The 20,468-nt window shown below is 37.0% G+C and overlaps 1 protein-coding gene across 3 annotated transcripts in view; it reads right to left on the minus strand.

Moving 5' to 3' along the window:
- The window catches only part of LOC136103687 (glyoxal reductase-like), a 50,596-nt gene that overhangs the window by 23,059 nt on the left and 7,069 nt on the right, over positions 1-20,468 (minus strand). For all 3 annotated transcript variants that reach the window (XM_065842021.2, XM_065842022.2, XM_071810360.1), the window contains exons 2-3: positions 10,365-10,613; positions 2,911-3,012 (exon numbers count right to left, since the gene is read on the minus strand). In XM_065842021.2, the coding sequence (XP_065698093.2) occupies positions 2,911-3,012; positions 10,365-10,613 (351 nt within the window). The remainder of the gene's footprint in view (positions 1-2,910; positions 3,013-10,364; positions 10,614-20,468) is intronic.

Genomic DNA, 20,468 nt, shown 5'->3' on the forward strand with positions numbered 1-20,468 from the left:
ACTAAGAATTTTCTCTCTTTTCCCTCAGCACTGTTTATCTCATAACTCTTTAAAGGAAAACTTGTATGCAGGCTGTTGAACAAAGACACATGTCTAGAATTCTCTGCCTCTCAGCACTGCAGTACAGAAAGAGACTTCTTTACTCCGTCACCAACCTTAAGACAGATGCACACCCAGCAAAGGAGACACCCGGTTCCTGTGAAAGAGCTCCAATCAAACTGGAGCAGATTAACAAATCACAGAACAAAACAAAAAGCTACATTATCAGGCATAACAGCATTGAAAGAAACTACTTCTTGATACTGTAAGGTTGCCTTCTGTAAGTACGAATCAGTTTAACACTAAGGTCTTTCCCACTCTGAATAGTTACCAGCTTGGTCTATCAGAAGACATCCAGCATGTTTAAATGGGAGTTTTTAGTGCAGGTAGTGCTTTTAGCCCATACTGTAAGGTACACACTACAATCCTGAAAACAGTAAAGAAAATAATAATTATCCTCCCCCATTCATTTGTTCCTAATTCTCAATGTAAAGAAGCTGCAGTGACCGACAGTGGAAATTGCTGCAGTGACCGACAGTGGAAATTGCTGCAGTTCCTCGGGAGCTTTCCTGTAACAAAAACCTAGTGATCACTTGGGCTGACTACTGAGACCAGGTGCAGAATTCTGATTCCTGAGCTACCATAAGAGATGGCACAATTCCCTCTGGAAGCAAGGTTGGGCCTAAATGTATGCAAATTCCAGTGCATGCTGACTTGGACAGGGGCACAGACCCAGAACCTCTGGTGTCTCCTCCGTTAACTGGTTGAGAAGATACTTCAGGCCAGAAGCCCTGCAAATTGTGCTACTGAAGCCTCATCCATGTCTCAGCTGCTAAGTGCTGGTTGAAACTGTCTTTGTAGATGTGACCTAAAAAAAAATCTCTCAAAGCTCTGAATGTAGATGCAGTTGGGATTTTTCTTGCATCAACTTGTGACCATTGTGACCAATCTAAAACTTAACATAATCTTTAAAAAATCTGCTTTCAAGAGTTTTACAGTCTTGGGTCATAACAGCTTATTTACCCTCCTCTTAGGGTAATCAGTAATAACAGTTAAAACTACTATTAATAATTCACATTATTTTAAAAATGTTGCTTGCCTCAGGTAAGCGGGATTTTGCAGAATAAATATTAACCTGGATTTTCATTGAAGTTGAAAGAATGATAATATTTGCACTCAAACGAACTGTGAATACAGAGAAGTGAATAAAGAAAATCTTGTTAACTTCAGCCAGACCAAAGACTTAGGTCAATACTAAGATCTTGCAACCATCTCATAAGTCTCTTACAGACAGATGTGCATTATCAGTCCCATAATACAAACCTTTTTTTTTTTCCCTACAGAGAACAGTGTTTATTGTCCCTGTACTTTCAAATACTCTCCAGTGGGACACAGCTAATTGCTAAAACCACTAGAAAGTTGAATAATTTCAGTATTTCCCTTGTGAATTGACTGCCGAAGCATACTACTCATTTAAATGGTCAATCCTGAAACGTGAAGCTTTTAATTTCTACTGTTTCGTTTTGTTGGTTTTTTTCCAGAATAAACATTCCTTAAAAAAAAAAGAAAGGATTGCAAACAGAAGTCAGCAGCTACCTCAACCAATGTCAAGTTCAGAGAAGACAAAGAACTCACCTGTTTAGTATAGAACTTATAATTTTTTCCCTCCATAAATGAAGATTCCCCCCCGCCTTGAGTAAGGATTTTGACTAAATCCTATATTCAGTTCATACCAAGGCTAACATGTTGCTCACATAACACATAGAAAGTCAAATGCATGCAGTAAAGATATGCAGCAAGTGTTTAATCTTCAGTGGAAAGTCTAGTGGTTAACCATGCAAACAAATTATTTAACATTTTCCTCAGATATCATTGCATTTCTTTGTCCAGAGTGGTTAACATTTGCATGTCATTTCAGTAACACACAGTTATGGTCAGGACATCCAGAGTCTGTATCTCCTAAAGCAAAACTGGGGAGGTTAATGTTCTAAGGCACTTGATTCAACCAGACTAATAATTTTTCCTTCCCCTGCAGATGATCTAACTCAAGTAATTTAGACAACCAGAGCTGGAAAACTTATGCTCAGCTAAATAAATCACGAGTCTATAGAATACTCATATTCAGAAAAAGACTGAAGGTAGCAACAGGCAAACTGACAAAACTGTTGAAGAAATACAATTGCAGGAAAAATAAATACAGTGGTTCACATTGCCCAAGAACTGCACGACAGGATGGTTTCTTATAACACTATTCCTAATAATACTTGGCAGTGCACCGAAAATCAAACTGAGTTACCAGAACTTGAGAGAATAGCTCCCTTCTTTGATATTTTTTTCAAAAGTTAGTACCAAAGATTCTGCAGTTGAGTGTTTGTTCCTCATCTAGCCATTCCGTTTTGTTGACCTTTTCTAAAACACAAATGGATCTACAATATATTATGGTACTTTAAAATTTAAAATTCAAAAATTAGAAAATGGCATCATACAATTAAAAATAATCTAAAGAAAGTAAAACTTAGCATGATGTATACTTAGAACAGAGGAGGTTACTACAAAGATGTTCTATAATGGCATACACATTTCAACGTAATTTGTAGATTTCCTCAAGAAAGTATGCACACCATCATTAATCTCCCAAGAAGAATTTGGCAATATATTCTTGCAAGCAACACAAAGCTCTCTTATTTAACTTACCAAAATGCTAATGCTGCAGTTTCCAAAGAGATTCACATAACTCACACACACAAATCCCACTGAAATATGAGCATCCAGTTCAAATTAAGTTTTTGAACATCTCTGCCTATGAATTCCCCAAATCCCATAATGCACTATAAATCTTCCTGCCAATGTAGGTTTTCATGATTATATCACCTTTCTCATAGAGCTCCTCCATCGCTCCCCAGGTTTCAGCGCGGACCTCTCGATTGCTTTTACCAGGAACATGTGCGTCAGGCCAGTGTATTAAATAGAGATCTACAAAAGAAGCAGAACCAGACTACTCATTAAGGTGTCCCCAAAATATATATATATGTACCAAACCACGTGAAACAGCATTTTCTCTCCATAATGGCCCCTAACATATTATCATTGAAACAGCTACAATTACTACCCTGTGACCTTTACAGTACACATCTATTTAGTTTTAATAAATAAAGTCTACAACATTTCATTGACAACTAAAGGTAGCAGAAGTTGCATATGTGCCACAGGTTTACGTCACTGTAACCAGAATTTCATGGGCACATATGCACCTAATAAACCCTCAACATATACCAAGCTCCATCAAAATCAAGGTCACTGGAATGAAGGCTGGACTACTGCTCAAGTGCTACGAGTCTTAGAGTTTATGGAAGATAAATATGTCTAGTGGTTCTACAGATATTTTATAAAACTTCTGCAGTGGGTCTGGGTTTTTTTACCTTTCTAAAGAATACTTCCATTTATTAATTTCTGTTGGAAATTACTCCACATTATTTCATGTAGGTTTTTTTTTTTTCTAAAATTTTGTGGCAGCATTTGTGATTTTTTAAAAAATTATTATTTTAAGGGAACAAATGATGCTTCACTACATTTTATGGAATGTTTGCACAATTTCAAACACAATTAACATTTACTGCTGATGAAATTACCCAAGGAGCTATTGAAACTGGCTATCTCAGGACACCATTTTTTGGTGTTGTCTCCATGGAAGAAAAGACTACTCTTCTACTGAAAAAGGAAGAATTTCCAACAGAAGTTAAAAATGAGAAATTTACATGTATTGGACTAGAGTTCCAAATCAGACTACCTAACTTTCAAAAATGATAGGATCTATAACTCCTTTATAAGTTTGTAGACACTGCTAGACATTCTGAAGGAGAAACGTAGGAGATACTTTGAAAACAACTACATTTCTACTTGAATTCTAACTGCAGATTAAACAGGTAACTGCAGGCATCCCAGTCAAAGAGGTGTGGGTCTTTTCCGCATACCTTAGTCAGACACAAAACAGGAAAAGGAAATAAATGCATGACTGAGATGTGCATCATTGTCTCTGTGCTTTATAATGCTCCTTTTTTGTTCTTTGAATGCATCACACCATTCATTCACAGCTCCTCTTTGTGAAAACACAGATCTTTGCCAGAATTTTTTTATTTATATTTATGTACATTTAAGAACTGCACTAATGATTACTATAGCACAGTGCTGGTATATTAGCTTTCCAACTCCATAAATACAAATTCAACCTGAATTTAAGAGGAAAAGGTGATGTGAAATTTACTAGAATACACCGGTTCCCATTTGTGTGCATCACTGCAACACTGTTCAAGAGAGTATTTTGCTTAGACTAAGAATCTAATTAGAACAGTACAGAATTTTGTACGGTAAGATATGTAACAGATGTAGTGAGGAAAAAAAAATATTTTGGGTGTATCACAAAAATCATCAGCTAAATTTGCACTTTCTGATACCAATAACCCGTTAGACTTTTAAACATAATTGCTCAGACAAGCAAATATCACTCATATATAATGATTTGCAGCATTTGGATTTATGTCACATTTAAAGAGAAAGTTGCTCATTCTTTGGCCTTATATGCATAAAATCTACTCCCAATTTTGAAAAAAGTATATAAAAAAAAGCAGTCTTGTCACTGATCTCTGAATAATATTTCTCTAATCGCTCTGAAAAAAGTTGTATTTATTAAGAATAAATAACCAATCCATAGTATTGGAATAAATACCAGTTCCTGTGACACTTAAGTGAGAAAAGCTGCTTAACTATGCAGAAACAGGTCCTATGGCGTCAACAAAAAATAATGAGTAACTTTAGCAGAATTTTACCAAAAGCTACTTTACCAAAAGCCTAAATATTCAGTCAGATATCACAGTTTGCGAATGTTCACAGGAATAGCTACATCATGGATTTCCACGTACAAAGACGCTTTGTACTCAGCCCAAGAACTGGAAGCACTCTTAGAAGAATGACTTCTAACATATTTGATGACTGAAAGATCTCTGGCCTTGGATATTTAAAAAAAGCAGTACATCACCCTTCCCTGTATTAGTGTCTGAGATTTCTTCAATGTAAACATGATTGCCTGTTGGTCCTTTATTTTAGAAAGGGGATATTATCAGGTATATGATGCCCATATCATCCTATTATGTTTATTTTAATTACAGATTTTTGTTGAAACAAAATTACCTCAGAGTCAGAAATATATGCATTTAGGGCTAGAAAGCATCTAGTGGATCACAAAGTGCAGTCCTCCTGACTGCAAGAAGTGCTCACGGAAGCTGTGGGGCAAAGGTACCATATATCAGAGGCAAGCAGCAGAATGGTTTTTCTGCCAGTCATGCACAAACCACCCCAGCACAGCGAGAAGCAGAGGGAATCCAACATACCTTGCAATGAGCTGAGGGACTGAAGGCATGGACTCTCAGTGCAGGTGAAACAAGAGACCCTTTATTTTGGCACGGCACTTACATTTATAGTTAGTATCTGTTGTACATGCATTTAACTTTCTGGTTTAATTGGCTTATGGCAGCTGTCCACATGCTCAAAGTTATCTTACGATCGGTCTACTTAATCTTTCACACGCTCTGGCATTTTGGCTAACACATTGTAAATATCTTTTCTTGTACAAAAACATTCTGGTTTCTCATTCTATTTTGGTCAAGGTCGTTCCAGTAACTCAAGATGACTGTAAGATACTCCACAACGAGCAATGGAGATGCCACTCTATTTAGATAAAAGAAGCAGAGTTCATTTTAAGTTAGAGCCTGCTCACTTCTACTACATCTGTTAGAAAACTTGTTGCCACAATGCCTGTAGGCCAATAAAGACAACGAGCACCTCACAAACCAAGGTCTATGATTTCCTCTTTGTGAACACATTCACACTTACGCCCATACAATCTCTTGCTTGAAATATTTCCCCTCCTGTGGGTTACAAGAACACACACGCTCATTTTCATTTTGGAGGCAAGAAATTAGTTTTAAATTATTTATCAAAATAGCTTAAGGTTCTAGTAATCAAGTGACATGCAATTTTACCACTGGAGGATTTACAAACAGAGCACATTTGTATCTGTTGAGAAGAATGGGGTTGTGCCTTGTAGCGTGGGATAGATCAATCAATACTTTGATATGTCTTACAACCATATTTTTGTTTTAAATAGTCTTAGAACAAAAAACCCCCAAGGACGCGCAGTATCAGGATGCACTTGACAAAGAAGGAAAGAAAAGCCCGAACATTCACAATCAAACTTTGTATTTACCAGCTTTTTAAGGCAACCTTTACAGACCATCAAGCTGCAGTGGTACAGCAGTGAGGCCTGAAGTTCAAGCGTCAAAATGCAGTGCTACAGGAAAACTAACATTAACACATGAACTGTGTTCCCACAGACATTTAAAACAGAGTGGCTTATTGCTTCTCAGTGGTTGCAGCACCTACAATCACCACAGTTGTGTTAGATTTAAAGTACAGGGACATTTTACACATTTAAAAGCCAACAGCATGTTGTCATGGGAATAAAAGTTTGCAATTCTATTCAAATTCCTAATACAATATTAAAAAAAAAAAAAGTCAAAATACACTAAAACAAATATATCTTTGAAGAACAAGCCCTGGTCCGTATCAAACCTAAAAGCAAAAGTATATTTTTCAATGATTTGCATAGTTATCTTAATGAATGATTATATTTTCCCTGCTTTTCTCAACTGCCACTACACTTAGTACGTACATGATGTATTTTTCTCTACCGCTTAATCTCTTTTTTTAAAATGTTTTTTACTGTGTTGGAATGAGAATCAATGTGAAGCAACCTCCAAAGCGTTCTGAATTAACATACAATTTGAACTGGGTGTATTATCATAATTCATGTGATTAATTTGTGACACTGAATATGCTGATAGAACATTTGTCCAACTGCAGGTGGGAATTTGTGATAGGTTAGATTTCCCTGAATGTGACAGACTTGAAGCAGTCAAAAGGAAAATAAAATTGTTCATGACTTCAGTAACCCACAAATCACATTCGAGAAGAAGTTACTTTGGAGGTTTGATCCAAATCCAAAGGAATGTATTCTGCTACTGCCAAACCTGCAAGATTTGCTGCCATTTCATATTGGTTTTCTGTGACTGCTGGTTCAGGACCACATTTAGAAAATGCAAGCAGCAGAATATCTGTTACAACCACTGCCCACAAATAATACAAATTCCCAGCTTCTCATGGAGAATAAAAATTCTGGAACACTGCTATCTTAATACCAGTTGCCCAAAAAGCATTTATCGAAAAGGCTTCATAACAGCATTTTACATGGAACATTTCTTCTCTCAAAAAGCTGCAACTGCTTTCAACAGTTTGTTTCAACAGCTGCCATCTATATACACAGATGTATCAATTTCTGTTAGATTACTTCCCAAGTCTCCTAGTCAGTCTGCATGGACAGACTGTATAGCCCATAAGGATCCTCAAGAAAATTAATAGGACCCTCCTTAGTACAAAGAGCTCAGCTACACATTTAGTTGCCAGGGCTCCTATAGCTTTTTCTTCTTGCAGTCTTCTGCATGACTAAGTTCCTTCCAACATAAAGGTCTAACTTCACAGAGAGATTATTTAGGATTTTTCAGTTTTTCTATATGAACCACGTATCTTTATGGAAATGCTATGAACCCACACATTTGTTTAATATCATATAATGAAACCAGGAAATTCTGATTTAGGTACATTTCATGTAACTTTATTTCACATTCCTATTTCACAGAAAAACTGCCAGCTTTAACACATGCTTGCAACTGAAGAATTTACTTTCCTAAATAAGCTTGGACACAAATTGGCCTGTTATTACCAGATCTTTTCTCGTCATGGGTTTCATGTCCTCTCTATGGTGTAGGCTGGCCAGCAAAAAAGGGATACAAAATGCAGATATGAAGGAAAACAGAGCTAGGATATCTAAGCTTAGTTCTACAAGCTTATAACCATATTCCCAAACTTCTGCATTGCAGTTACTTTTGCTAGACTTGTGATAAGCCTCGATTTCCAACAAAAAATTCTTACTCTATGCATTTTTGAAACATTTGAAAAGTTCATATTTCAAGATATTGCCACTTTTTACTTGAAAATCCTTCCAATAGAACCTTCCAGCTGCATATTTTCAGACAGGAGGGGACTCCCTAAAGCATGATGCTTTCTCTGAGCCCCATGAAACAGACCACATATTGTACCTCTTCTACAGGCCTACTTCACCAGCATATATAGCACTAAATACAGAACTCAGCTTTAACTCTTTCACACGAGTGCAGATCCTACTGTGTTTAACAAAAATGGTCTGTGGAGCTAATTCAACAGAGACTAAGCTCAAGCAGCCAAAACCATTACTCCACTTGCCATCCCATCCTTCTTGCGGCACTCATCATCCTCACAGACAGGTCAGTGAATTGCATGTGAAGTATCTCCTAAGCCATCACAACTTAGAGCTCATCAAGCTAAAGCAAGCGGAAGCCAGCACTGATTTAGGTCACTATGTCAGACCAAGTGATGTTTCAGGAAGAGTTGTATGCATGTTTTGGACATCTCCACATCAGTGGAAAAAAGGTGAGGAAGGAGGGAAAATGGGTAAGTGTATTTAAAAAAAAAAAAAAAAAACCAAAAACAATAAAAGGGAAAATCTAGTCTGGAAGCAAATTGCACAGACAGTTGTAATAGTCCTTAATTTGTCTTACTAATATGAGCAAAAGTAGCCTCAGAGCTGAATATATCTGACAAACTGAAGTTCTTTCTGTTTATGCCAATCCAGGGATTCACCTGCATAGTGACAGTATTTGTGCATTTCTGGCTTGCAGGTATTTTTTCCCATGTTTCATGTATTTCTGCTTAGCAGCAACACGTAAACTGAGTGAATATGTAAATTGTGTGAGCACCTACTTTATCAGTATACTACCTGAGAAAATAAAACCAAAGTACAATACTAAAAGGAATCACTGAAAATGGTTTCCTGGAAGTGAGCCAAGTTTTCCTCTCATCAACATTCAGCACCAGTGTTATAGGAAGCACAAAAAGCAGAGAGGAGAAAACACGTTATTTCTTAATTTAGAGAAGAAAGGGTTTGAAACTTTGCTTACGAAAGTCTACTTGCAGTGACCTGTATTTGCATGGGACAGACAAAGAGATTTTCATTCATTTTGCATTATTCTGTACCTGGGCAGGAAGTTAAGGGACACATTTCCAGAAAGAATGGAGCCAAAGATATGCATACAAATATCTCAGTCTTTAACAGATAATGGTTTGGGGTTTTTTTGCCTTCATCTTACAAAGCACCTAAGCAAAAACGCCAGTGAATACATCACACAGCTGCCATTAATAATATACACCATTAGTTCACTGCCTCATTAGAGTTTATTTATTGGTAACAGGGAGACAGAGAGAAGAAAGAGAAGCAAATTGAGGTTTGTCAGGACACTGACAGATAATGTCTGACGGTTAAGTCAACTATTGTTTGATTATCAACATAAACACTATCACCACTAGTGTCATTATTTTAGATAATTATTTTAAATCCATCTTCCTCTACATTTTCTTTATTTTCATTGTTCCAGCTAGGGCAGAAGAAGCAAAAGCATTTAAAAAAATACCATGTTTATTTTTATCAGGTACCTCCTCTACTATGACCTGTTGCAAATAATTAATTGGCATTGTTATTGCAGCTCTTTGCCTGTCTAATAAAGGTGTAACAATATCACATCTTTTCCTATCAGAAGTTTATGATCAGAGCAAGTCTGAAAGTGCATAAGTCTAATTCAGTGTTAGTTAAATTTTGTCTTCTAAAGTTTCGTAGCTACTTCTGACATTTTCTACAAGGTATATTGCATCAGCCAGACCAAACCAAAGGTAATTATTCAGAATTTTTAAGAGTTACTAGACCTACAGAACGAGTTTTAGAAAGGACCCCCATTCCTTGAGATTTAAAAGACCGCAGAAGAAATTAGGCGGTTTTTTGTCACCCTGTTACCAATGAATTATTCCAACGTTTATGAAGCCTTGTTTCATGTGTTTTTAGTAAAATACATACAACTCGTGATAGTTCCTCAAATCAACTTAACAAGGAACTCTACTTTGATCTGTTTTAAAACATTCACAACGAAGAAAAATTCTGTGCTCTCAGTTATACGCATGTGAACTTCCCAGAGAACAAACAGAACGAGAAATCTGCAAGTGTATAAATAAAGGCAGAATTTGGTTTCTGTGATCTATCTGTTCTACATCTTTTTTTTCAGGAATTCATTCATCTTTGCAAATACTCACATGGAATGCACAATAAATTAGCTATATATAAAGATACATACCAAGATATTCGACTCCAAGTCGTTCACATGACTCCAAGCAGGCTTTTTTGGTGTTTTCATAGCCATAATCACTATGCCATAGTTTGGTAGTTATCCAGAGGTCTTCTCGCTTCACATCACTCTCTTTAATGGCCTTTTGGAGGAGGGATTCACAGCCATATCTTTTTGCTGTGTCAATATGACGAATGCCACATTTTTGTAATGCATGGACCACAGCATCATGGGAATAGCCACCTTGATGAGAAGTACCTAAACAAACAAAATCAGAAGTGAATTGTCAGCCATGAATTGTGAGGGACGTATTTTATTCTTTTTAATTTTTGTTTTCCTTTTTTTGTATGTTGACACAGAAGCTTCTTTTTTCTAGACTGGGAAAAACCATGAAGTGCTAGAATGCTGACACTGATCAGAAATAAGTCCAGCAAAATCAAATATCATCAGCATTTAACTGTAAAGAAGTGATTTCAGAAATCAGGCTGAAGACCATCAAAGAGAAAACACATATTTTATGGAAAATTAGTATATGGCACTTCATTTTCATATAGGAGCACAGCATTTACAGACAAAAATATTACCAATAAGAAATAAAATATAACTTCAAAAGCTATTTACTTTGCAGAAAGCATATTCTGAAATCTTTACTCTGCTGAACTCCTGGTAGCTTCAAGTTATTACTGTATTGTACAACTCCAGACCAGGCCATACCGCAGGTGCAATTCCCATAATGTCAAGCTCAGCAGTAACCAAAACAATGGAATCCTACACAAGAGCTACAGAATGGGCATACAGGGGTTTCAGTAACAAAGTACTGTAACTCGCATTGTGTAGGTATTCACTGGATGTGTATTTTGCATGTCAGGGGGACGGAAGGAGGAGGAGACTCAGCAGGAAAAGCAACCAGCAGGAGGACCGTCAGATAAAGAACTGGTTGAGAGCAAGAAGGATGATGTTTCTACTTACCCTTTCCTGTTAGTTGTTTTTCCTGCCATGAGCCCCTCACCCATTCACCCTCACTCACACACTTCCCACAAACAGTATTTTCTACAGTTTGTTGGAGGAAATGCTCAGTCAGTCCCAGTCAGCTCCCAAAGCCACCTTCTGAAATGGTGCTTAGTACTTCAAGGCTTTAGCGCTATCAACAACAGCCAGCACGCAGATGGCTGCGTCACTGACTTCAGGAGGGCCTCATACAGTTATGACAATCGACAGCAACATGGTCTTCAGCCACTGCTGAATCTACATAAAGGACTCCAGGTCAAAGAAAAAGAATGTAAAGTGAAATTTGTATCTGCTGCTCCACTTTCCCTCCAAACATAAGGTTTATTTCTACATCAAACACTAGCTGCATGTTATGAATTTCACATGTGTCTATGGCCACCCAGGTTGCCAGAGAAAGGAAGCAAATGAAAACACACACACAGTTACCTCAGGCTCATCCTTAGAACCTCCCAGCCTGAACTGGAGAGAGAACGCCCACGGCAGTCTGTGACTTGCTCACACACGTCCTAACAACACGTGCAAGAACAAGGAGAAATTACAAAAGTCCTACTTGCGTGTAAGGCAAGCCAGGCTCTCCTGAACGCTGATCATTTTTGTTCATTTCTCATCTTGGAAGGAAAGCCAATGATACCTCTGTAATCTAGTTCAGCACTCCAAGTCATCTAAAGTAAGATCTCTTATGGTCTGATGTGACACACATACAACTGCAGATCAGTACACTCTACTGATCACAATGGGACAATCTCCACTTCATGTTTGTGACCTACAAAATGTGGAGTCTTGAATTCTTGACTTATCTTCATGGATTTTAAAATGACAGAATTATACTACTATATTCCTACAATTTTGACATGCATATCATAAGTATTTTACCTTCCAAATGTAAAGAAAGTTTTAATGGTTTAAAATACAAAACTTTAGAACTTTTTTTCCTCCATAGTCACTAATTATGAATAATAATTGACTTAATTTCTGAGTTATCTAGAAATAAATGTCCCTATAACTTGTTTTACATCAAAGTAAGTAGAGCTAGATCACTTTACACATTCAAAATAGCTATTTCAAAATCTTAATGCATGTTTTAGAATTTTAGATAAATGCAATCCTATGACATTTGCAACTATGGGTAAAGAATATATATGCAATTAGTACATTATTCAGATCCTAAAGGAATTTTATTAAAGAATTATATAACCACCACAGAAAAATTACTACACTTTTTAATAAAAATCCCTTCACTTTTAATAAGCTGGTATTGGTGCCAAATAAATGATGTTGTAACTATTGTGTCTGTTTCTGGCTGAATGGACATTTCTAAGCACAGAATGAATGGAGTTCATTTAGAGGTCTTGCAAATGGACTCAGACTCTTTTCATGCATAATGGATTTCAGTAAGAACATTTAGGACAACCAAGTTTTTTTTATTTTAACCCTTTTAAGTAAAAGGGAGAGAGTGGGAAAGAAGGAAAATTCAGAATAATTTTGTTATTGTTCCCCATTCAGTTATGGCATACACACTTGTTTCATGGGAAATAAAGAGATCAAGATCAGTCTGGAGGGAATTATCTCAATTTCTGTGCCTAAAAACGAACTACAACAGTCCTGATGCACTATATAGTAATTAAAAAGAAAACTTATTTATTTATTATTGCCCCTCTGCAAGCCAACTTAATAATGAACAACAGGTTTCTAAGTTAATTATGCTACTAGCATAACAGCTTATAGACTTTAGAAATCACAGTTTTCTTGTGTTTACTCATGTGATTAAATATGTTTACGATTCATAGATGCAGAAGGTTCACAAAAGAAGGTGGAATGACTGATATTTCTATTTTGTGATGTTTTAAATCCAGACTTAACATTATTTGAACACATTAACATTCTCACACGTTTGGGATTGCTCTTTGTTCTGAGAGATGTAATTCATACTGTTGCTGTATATTTAAAAGCAAAATCCAATCTCACATTTGAAACTAATATGAACTGGCACCCGTTCCATCTCCTTACTGTTTCTAAAAATATTGCCTTAATATGAATTCTCTGATTAAAAATAGGAATTACTTTTAATAAATGACATCAAATACAAATAAGCTGGGAAAAGCTCTCTATTTTTTAGCTAGCATTTTAACTTGTTTTCCTAGGGAAATAGCACTGTTCTCTCTGACTGAACTAACCCAAATTGGACAGATCTGAAGATGTCTGAGATAATTACATTCCTACAGATTTTGTGACAAGCAGTGGCTGGGAGAGACAAGGATACTGCACTGGAAACATGGACAGGTCAAAGGACACAAATCTATTGAAAACTAGGCTTAATTAGTTACGTTGTTGTTTTTGTCATGATTACTCATCACTTTCGTGATATTCTAAAGAACACTTCTATCAAAACTGGGATGAGAAACATGCTCTGGCAATCCATAAAACATTCCAAAGATTATTAGGAAGGCAGAATCCTGTTCACAATGTGGTTGCTACAGGAAAGAACAAACAAAAAAAAAATCCAACACCCACACACCAAACAAAACACAACTCGCCAAACACCCCGAAAAACCAAAATCCCCACACCAATCAGCTATGCACCTTCCCCCAAATGACAAAATCAACAATATCCCCCCCTCAATCCTCTCCCAGAAAAATACAAAACAACTAACAAACCAAAACACTACCCTCCCTTATGCACTATCTCAGCTGACCCTCAGCCTCATTAAACTTTCTGTTCTCCTTCACGGAAGCTGCAGAACTACAGAGATCCAAAGCACCAGCAGTTTTTCAAAAGAGAATCAGGACCTACTTTCTCTCCCTGCTTTCTCCCTCCCTTTGTGGAGGAGTGTGCCTTTCTGATCTTTGTGAAATGTGAAAGTATTATTTATCCGAATATATAAAAATATTATTTGACATGAAGAACTTTGGCTACTTGAAATCTATGGAATCAGTTAGATTAGAAGAGTTCCTGTTTAAGAAACTGCAGCCAGGATACTTAGAGATCATATCAGAAATTAATGCTCTTCTGACATGAGTACTCAAGTACTAAATTAAAACAGCTGACAAACAAAACACCTACAGAAATGCCCATTCCTTTGCTGATTTTATATCCAAGTAATTGCTCAAGTAAAGAACTCTCAAAAGCAAAAGCTCAAACATCCTTTTATTAATGTTTACATACTCATTGTGTATATATGGTATTGCATGCCATAAGAGGCTCAAAATACCTTGTTCTATTAGTTTTACTTCTATTATTTCAACATTACAGCCACGTAATGCATCTAATGAATACATTAAAGTTTTTGGTGTCAAAGAGTTTTATTTCACTTATAAGTAAATTTGATGATAAAACATAAAATGTTGCCTACACATAAAGCAAATGAACAGGTAACACATTTCAAGGTTTATTGCTAATCCATTCACAAAACCACATGCCCCTTCTACGGAATGGCTCAAGGACAGACAATCCTTACTTGCTATCCTTGCCCACTTACTGTCTTACCTTCTCCTCCTTCACCTGCTTTTGTATTCATATGATCCTCTGCCAAGCTGATTCAGATTGTTACATGGCCAAAAAGGTGAATAGTTTTAGAACCTGAATAACTCCCCAGAGGGGAAAAAACACTAAATTTTGGGCAAGGGATGAGGCAAGAAAAGTTCCCACTTTAGCAGCAGCAGTTAAATACTTTGATATATTCAGTATTTTTATTAAAATAATAAAAACAAATAACAAATCACAGTTGTGTTCAAGCCAACCATGAAATTATTAAAAAGATCATCTCCATGAACTTGTCTCCTGGAGCCTTTCTTTCCATTATATTCCCCAACAGCATCCCTAGAGCTGCTCTCAGACAACCAGATAACATCACATGAACTTTTTAGAACCACAGCACTAGAACCCAAATGTTCTTACTGCTAGATTTTGGCATAGTTTTTACCTAACGGGGTCAGTTACTCTTAAAATCACATTTAGTGTCACATTACAAAGTATTCATAGCATCCTCTCCTTTTGTAGAGTGTACAGCTTTCCTCTGCAGCAGGTGAAATCAAAGCCAAGCACCTTATGAAGCTATTATACTCTACAATTTTCATAAGGTGACTACAGAGTATTTCAAGTTATGGGATCCAAATTTAATCACAATCACTCTTACAAAACAACTTGGCCATTTTACTCAGAGTCCACGAGCGGCCTCTAATGTATACAGAATGGAGCAGCTGTCCTTGCAGGAATGGAACCTATAGAGATTATGGGCTTCCAGAAGAACTGGTAGGACAACGGCAATGATACAGAAAGGCACTGAGCAGACTTGTATTATAGAGATAATGCTTTGGCCAGAACTAAAGAAGCACACAGGTTTATCTAAAACTCAGTCATTTAAGGTCATCAAAACTGTATAAAAGTTGCAGAAATAATTGCATTTTGTGAGGCTACAAAACAGAAATGCCAAATGCAGTGCTGTAACTCCAATAAACAGGTGCTGACAGAGATGGTTGTGTACAAACACAGTGAAACACAAGCTAGAATAGTTGAAGTATGGGCATGAATTTGCTTCTGCCAACCACAAAGGACAGTCAGGACAACTGTACTTCCATACTTTACAAACATACTGCTATTGTGCATTGGACTAGATGACCTTTGAAGGTCCCTTCCAAACCATATTATTCTATGATTCTATGCTTCACCAAAGAATGGCTGATAGAGTTCTCCATTGCATTTAAACACATTTTATGGCATTACAGTTGTACTGTATGGATGTAGTATTTTCATGTTCCTAAATAATAATATCACTATGCTAAAAACCACTGTTAATAGACCTGGCCTATATAAAGTCTAGAGATTACCATGAAGTTTCTCTCTTACTTCTGTAAAAGCTATCTGAATTATGGATATTATTTCATATGCACGTTTTACTTTAGTAATTTTTCTTTTTTTTTTTTCACTCTAAATATGATTCTTTTTTCTAAATACGATCCATTGCTTAGTGCAAGGGAGTCACTCTGGGACTGTTTTTCTCCTATGTTACTCAGAATAAGCTCATAGAACTCAATAACATGAGGAAGAGAAGGAGGCAAGCATGATTTTAAACTCTGCAATTCTACTCAGGCAACTCTGCACAGGCACCAAGGAAGAGAATGCAGAAATACAGCCTTGCCACAATGCAACAGGGTAGGAGAGAGCGATTACATGTTTATTATGTATCCAGGGAAAGGGGTGCCAGAATTGCCAGTTTTCTCTCTTCCTGAGAGGAAGGAAGAAATGGCAATGAGCCATTATTGACAGAAGCACTCTATTCCCTCCATCCCACAGAGGCTCTGACTGTAAATGATTTTCATGTCATCTGCTGTAAAATGATCATACATCTCTGATCACTGACCTAGCATTTATCTGGTCAGAACTCTAGAAAAGGATGTATAAAAGCAGCTTCTCAGAATGTATCCCACAAGCAGCCCAGAAAGTCTGTAAGCAGCATCTATCATCAGTGGCATGCGATGGCTCCATTATGGCACCAATTCACTAATGTGTTTCTGCCAGCAAAAACACACTATCACCCAAAAAATGCAAATATTTTTCCTGTAGGAGTAAAGCGATTTCCACTGGAAAGTGCCAGCTATTTAAATTATTCAGCTTTTGTACACAAATATTTTTATCATGCAGAACTTCTCAAATTTATAGGGAAGGAAAACTCTGGAAAGTGACCTATACATTTGAAAAGCAATTATGAATGTGTAATCCACATAGAAATTTCATAAGCAAAGCAGCAGTACGCATTTATTCAAATGCCTTTACAGACAGACTGCCAAATCTTGAAGCCTTTTCTTTCACTCCACACTTTCCCACCGCCGTGAGAACTATTTCTCATTAACAACCAAATTGGTTTCAGATGCTCTGCTATAAGATGTTACCTTAGAAACCATTTGGTAAAAGACTGTGGCTTCCTTCCATAGAAATCTCAAGCAGTGAAAAGGCAGATTTTCTGGCATAAATCAAATCCAATTTCTAGGGTTCACTAAACCTTTTCTCCTCAGAATAATGTTTTGTGACTAGATCTTAGCAGTTAATAGTGCACAAAGAATTGCTGGTGTGAACCAGTTTTAAATGATTTTCATTCTATTCCCTTTGTTAACTCAATTGAAGTTACTTCCAGTGCTTATCTTACCTTGATAGTACTTTTAACTTCATAACTAATAAGGATATGTAGTGTGTACAGCAAATAGACTGATTAAAATACTAATTTTATTTTCTTCCCCTTTAATACATCTCTTTAAACTATCTGATAGAGATTACATTAATTGATTTACAACATTAGACATTTGGAAATACTTCACAATAAATAAGAGACCTGTGACCATTTCTTCCTTGTCCAAACAACTTCCACGAAAAAGAAAAATCAAAAGAAAGTAAGTATTAAGTCCACACTCTGTACCTAAGTAGGGCATTATCAGAATAATTCCTGCTTTGAAAGTTTGACTTAATAGTTATGTAAATAATTTACAATTAAGTATAATCAACATACAGTTGAGGGACAGCAATTTAAAAAAAAAAAAGTAGTCGACCATGAGACCGATAATTCAAAAACACTTAAATATTGTAAAGATATTATAGAAAAAATATAACTACAACTGCAATATACAGTGACTTATAGCTTACAAGTTGAAATGTATGTACAACAGCTCACCATTGTAAGATCCTAATTCAAGATGACACTCAAATTGATGGCTAATTTTTGACATCATAGCAGTGCCCTTTACACCTACCTGAAGTGCTGGTTTTGGCTGGGAGTTAATTTTCTTCACAGTAGCTGGTATGGGGTTGTGTTTTGGATGTGTGCTGGAAACAGTGCTGATAACACAGGGATGTTTCAGTTACCTCTGAGCAGTGCTTACACAGAGCCCAGGTCTTTTCTGCTCCTCATACTGCCCCACCAGTGAGCAGGCTGGGGGTGCACAAGGAGCTGAGAGGGGACAGAGATGGGACAGCTGATCCCAACTGACCAGAGGGATACTGAGTGTGACATCATATGGTTTGAGGTATTTATTTTGGGGGAAGAAGAAAGAGGGAGATGTTTGGAATTACAGCATTTGTCTTCCCAAGTAACTGCTAGGGAGCCCTGCTTTCATAGGGATGGCTGAGCACCTGCCTGCCCATGGCAAGTGGTGAATGAATCCCTTGTTTTGCTTTGCTCACATGCGCCACTTTTGCTGTACCTATTAAACCGCCTTTATCTCAACTCACGAGTTTTCTCGCTTTTACCCTTCCAATCTTCTCCCTCATCCCACCAGGAAGGACTGAGTGAGCAGCTTTGTGGAGCTGACTTGCTGGCTGGGGTTAAACCACGACACCAGACCACTCGCAGAGTAAGTGCAACTGTGAATCATGACAAGATCCTGCAATATCATGTGACACTGAAAGGTCTGAGACTTGCAGTGTCCCACTGCCAACTAATTGCATTCGTGAATTCAAAGGATGGTAGCAACCCAGCTTGCTGTAGTGCAAACTAAAACTGTAAACAATGTTTCTGATCAGATGCCTTCTCTTTTTCCACACATCTCCTAAGTTTAAAATGTATTTTCTCAAGGTTTCCAAGGCAAACAACATTTCTTGTAGCTCTTCCTCTCACACTGCACATTCAACCTTAGAATAGTATTTATTAGAATGCAAAGCACTTCTATTCAGGCGTTAAGCCTGGGGAACAGACCTTCCAGTTATGAAACTGATGTCAAGCCACAAAGATGGCTTTCTCTGTTCCCTTACCTCTCCCCCAGTAACAAGGATTTTGTATCACTCTCTGTGCTGGAGGTACTTGGCATAAACATTAAAAGAACTGAAGAAAGTTTAGGAATTGGTACCTCTCTCCTCCCCATTTGGAGGCATGAGGAACTACAGCAGTGTAGGTTACAGCAGCACATAACATCACCATTCAGTGCTGCCAAAACTATGCTAGGGAGCTCTGGCAAAGAAAGAAAGGTATGATGACTAAAATCTGCTACATGAAGGCCAAGAGATAAAAGTCAGCTTTCTTTTTTTCCCTAACAAAGTTTGGTATCACTTATTTACATTACAGAAACATGATGCAAGACAAAAGTTAAACACACTGGAGTTTGCTTCTCTACTCATTTCAAACTGGTTACAAATAACTTGTTCATCTAGTGGGCAATTAAGCTTGTAGGATTTAAAAGTATTAATGGCTACAGGAAATTTGAAAGCATACGCATAAAGTGCCTCTGCTTATACTGATAAAAGGTTTTAATTATTTAACAGTGATATAAACCTTTTTTTTTTTCTTTTACTTAGACTTAGTGATGGACATTTAAAATTAATCTGCATCACATCAGGAACAGGGTGTTTACCAAAAAGAATCCAGCATGAGAAAGGAAGATATCTTTCTGCTATTAAATCACAGTTCATGTATCAAAATATAAATAAGGAAAAATCCCAAGCAAAAATACAAAAAGCTGACTTCATAGATTTGTAGATGCACAATGAGAGCAGAGACAAAGTAGCAATTTCCTCCAGGGGGAAAAAAGAAATTCTGTACTGCATACAGTCTGATACAAGCAAAAATTGGTGCAGTATTTTGCCCCACGTGTATTTACTGGTACCCTTTAATACAACATCTGTATAGCAGTCAGTCTTTTTTAAGGAATAAAACACCACCAGACTGGAAGTAGGTGAAGTTAGAAGCAAGCAAGGAAGGTGGAAGCTCGGCAGGTTTAGTCAGGTTAGGAGAGGACACCACTTTGCTCCACTGTCTACAAATACACAGCTCCCTGGAATATGGCCACATTTCGTACATGAGAGAAGTTTAATATCTGCAGGCCCTCAAAGCTCAAGTACAACTTCTCAAGAATGGATCTACTGAAACGGTGGATGAATTGAGACAGAAAGATTTATAGACATGGCATTTTGTTCATCACAAGAGGCTATTTAAGGCAACTTGGTAACCATGGGTGAGAAGCCAAGTCCCAACAGAATTAAAAAAATGGTTGAGACATAAAACAAAGGGAAGAAATAAACAGCCGATTCTTATTACACGATAAGATTAATAGGGGGGTATGCCATAGGTCTTGGTATCAGGACCACCAGTCCATAAATTTCTTCAAGAACTGCAGCCATGAAGAAAC

The sequence above is a fragment of the Patagioenas fasciata genome, chromosome 6 (genome assembly GCF_037038585.1).
Source record: "Patagioenas fasciata isolate bPatFas1 chromosome 6, bPatFas1.hap1, whole genome shotgun sequence".
NCBI lineage: Eukaryota > Metazoa > Chordata > Aves > Columbiformes > Columbidae > Patagioenas > Patagioenas fasciata.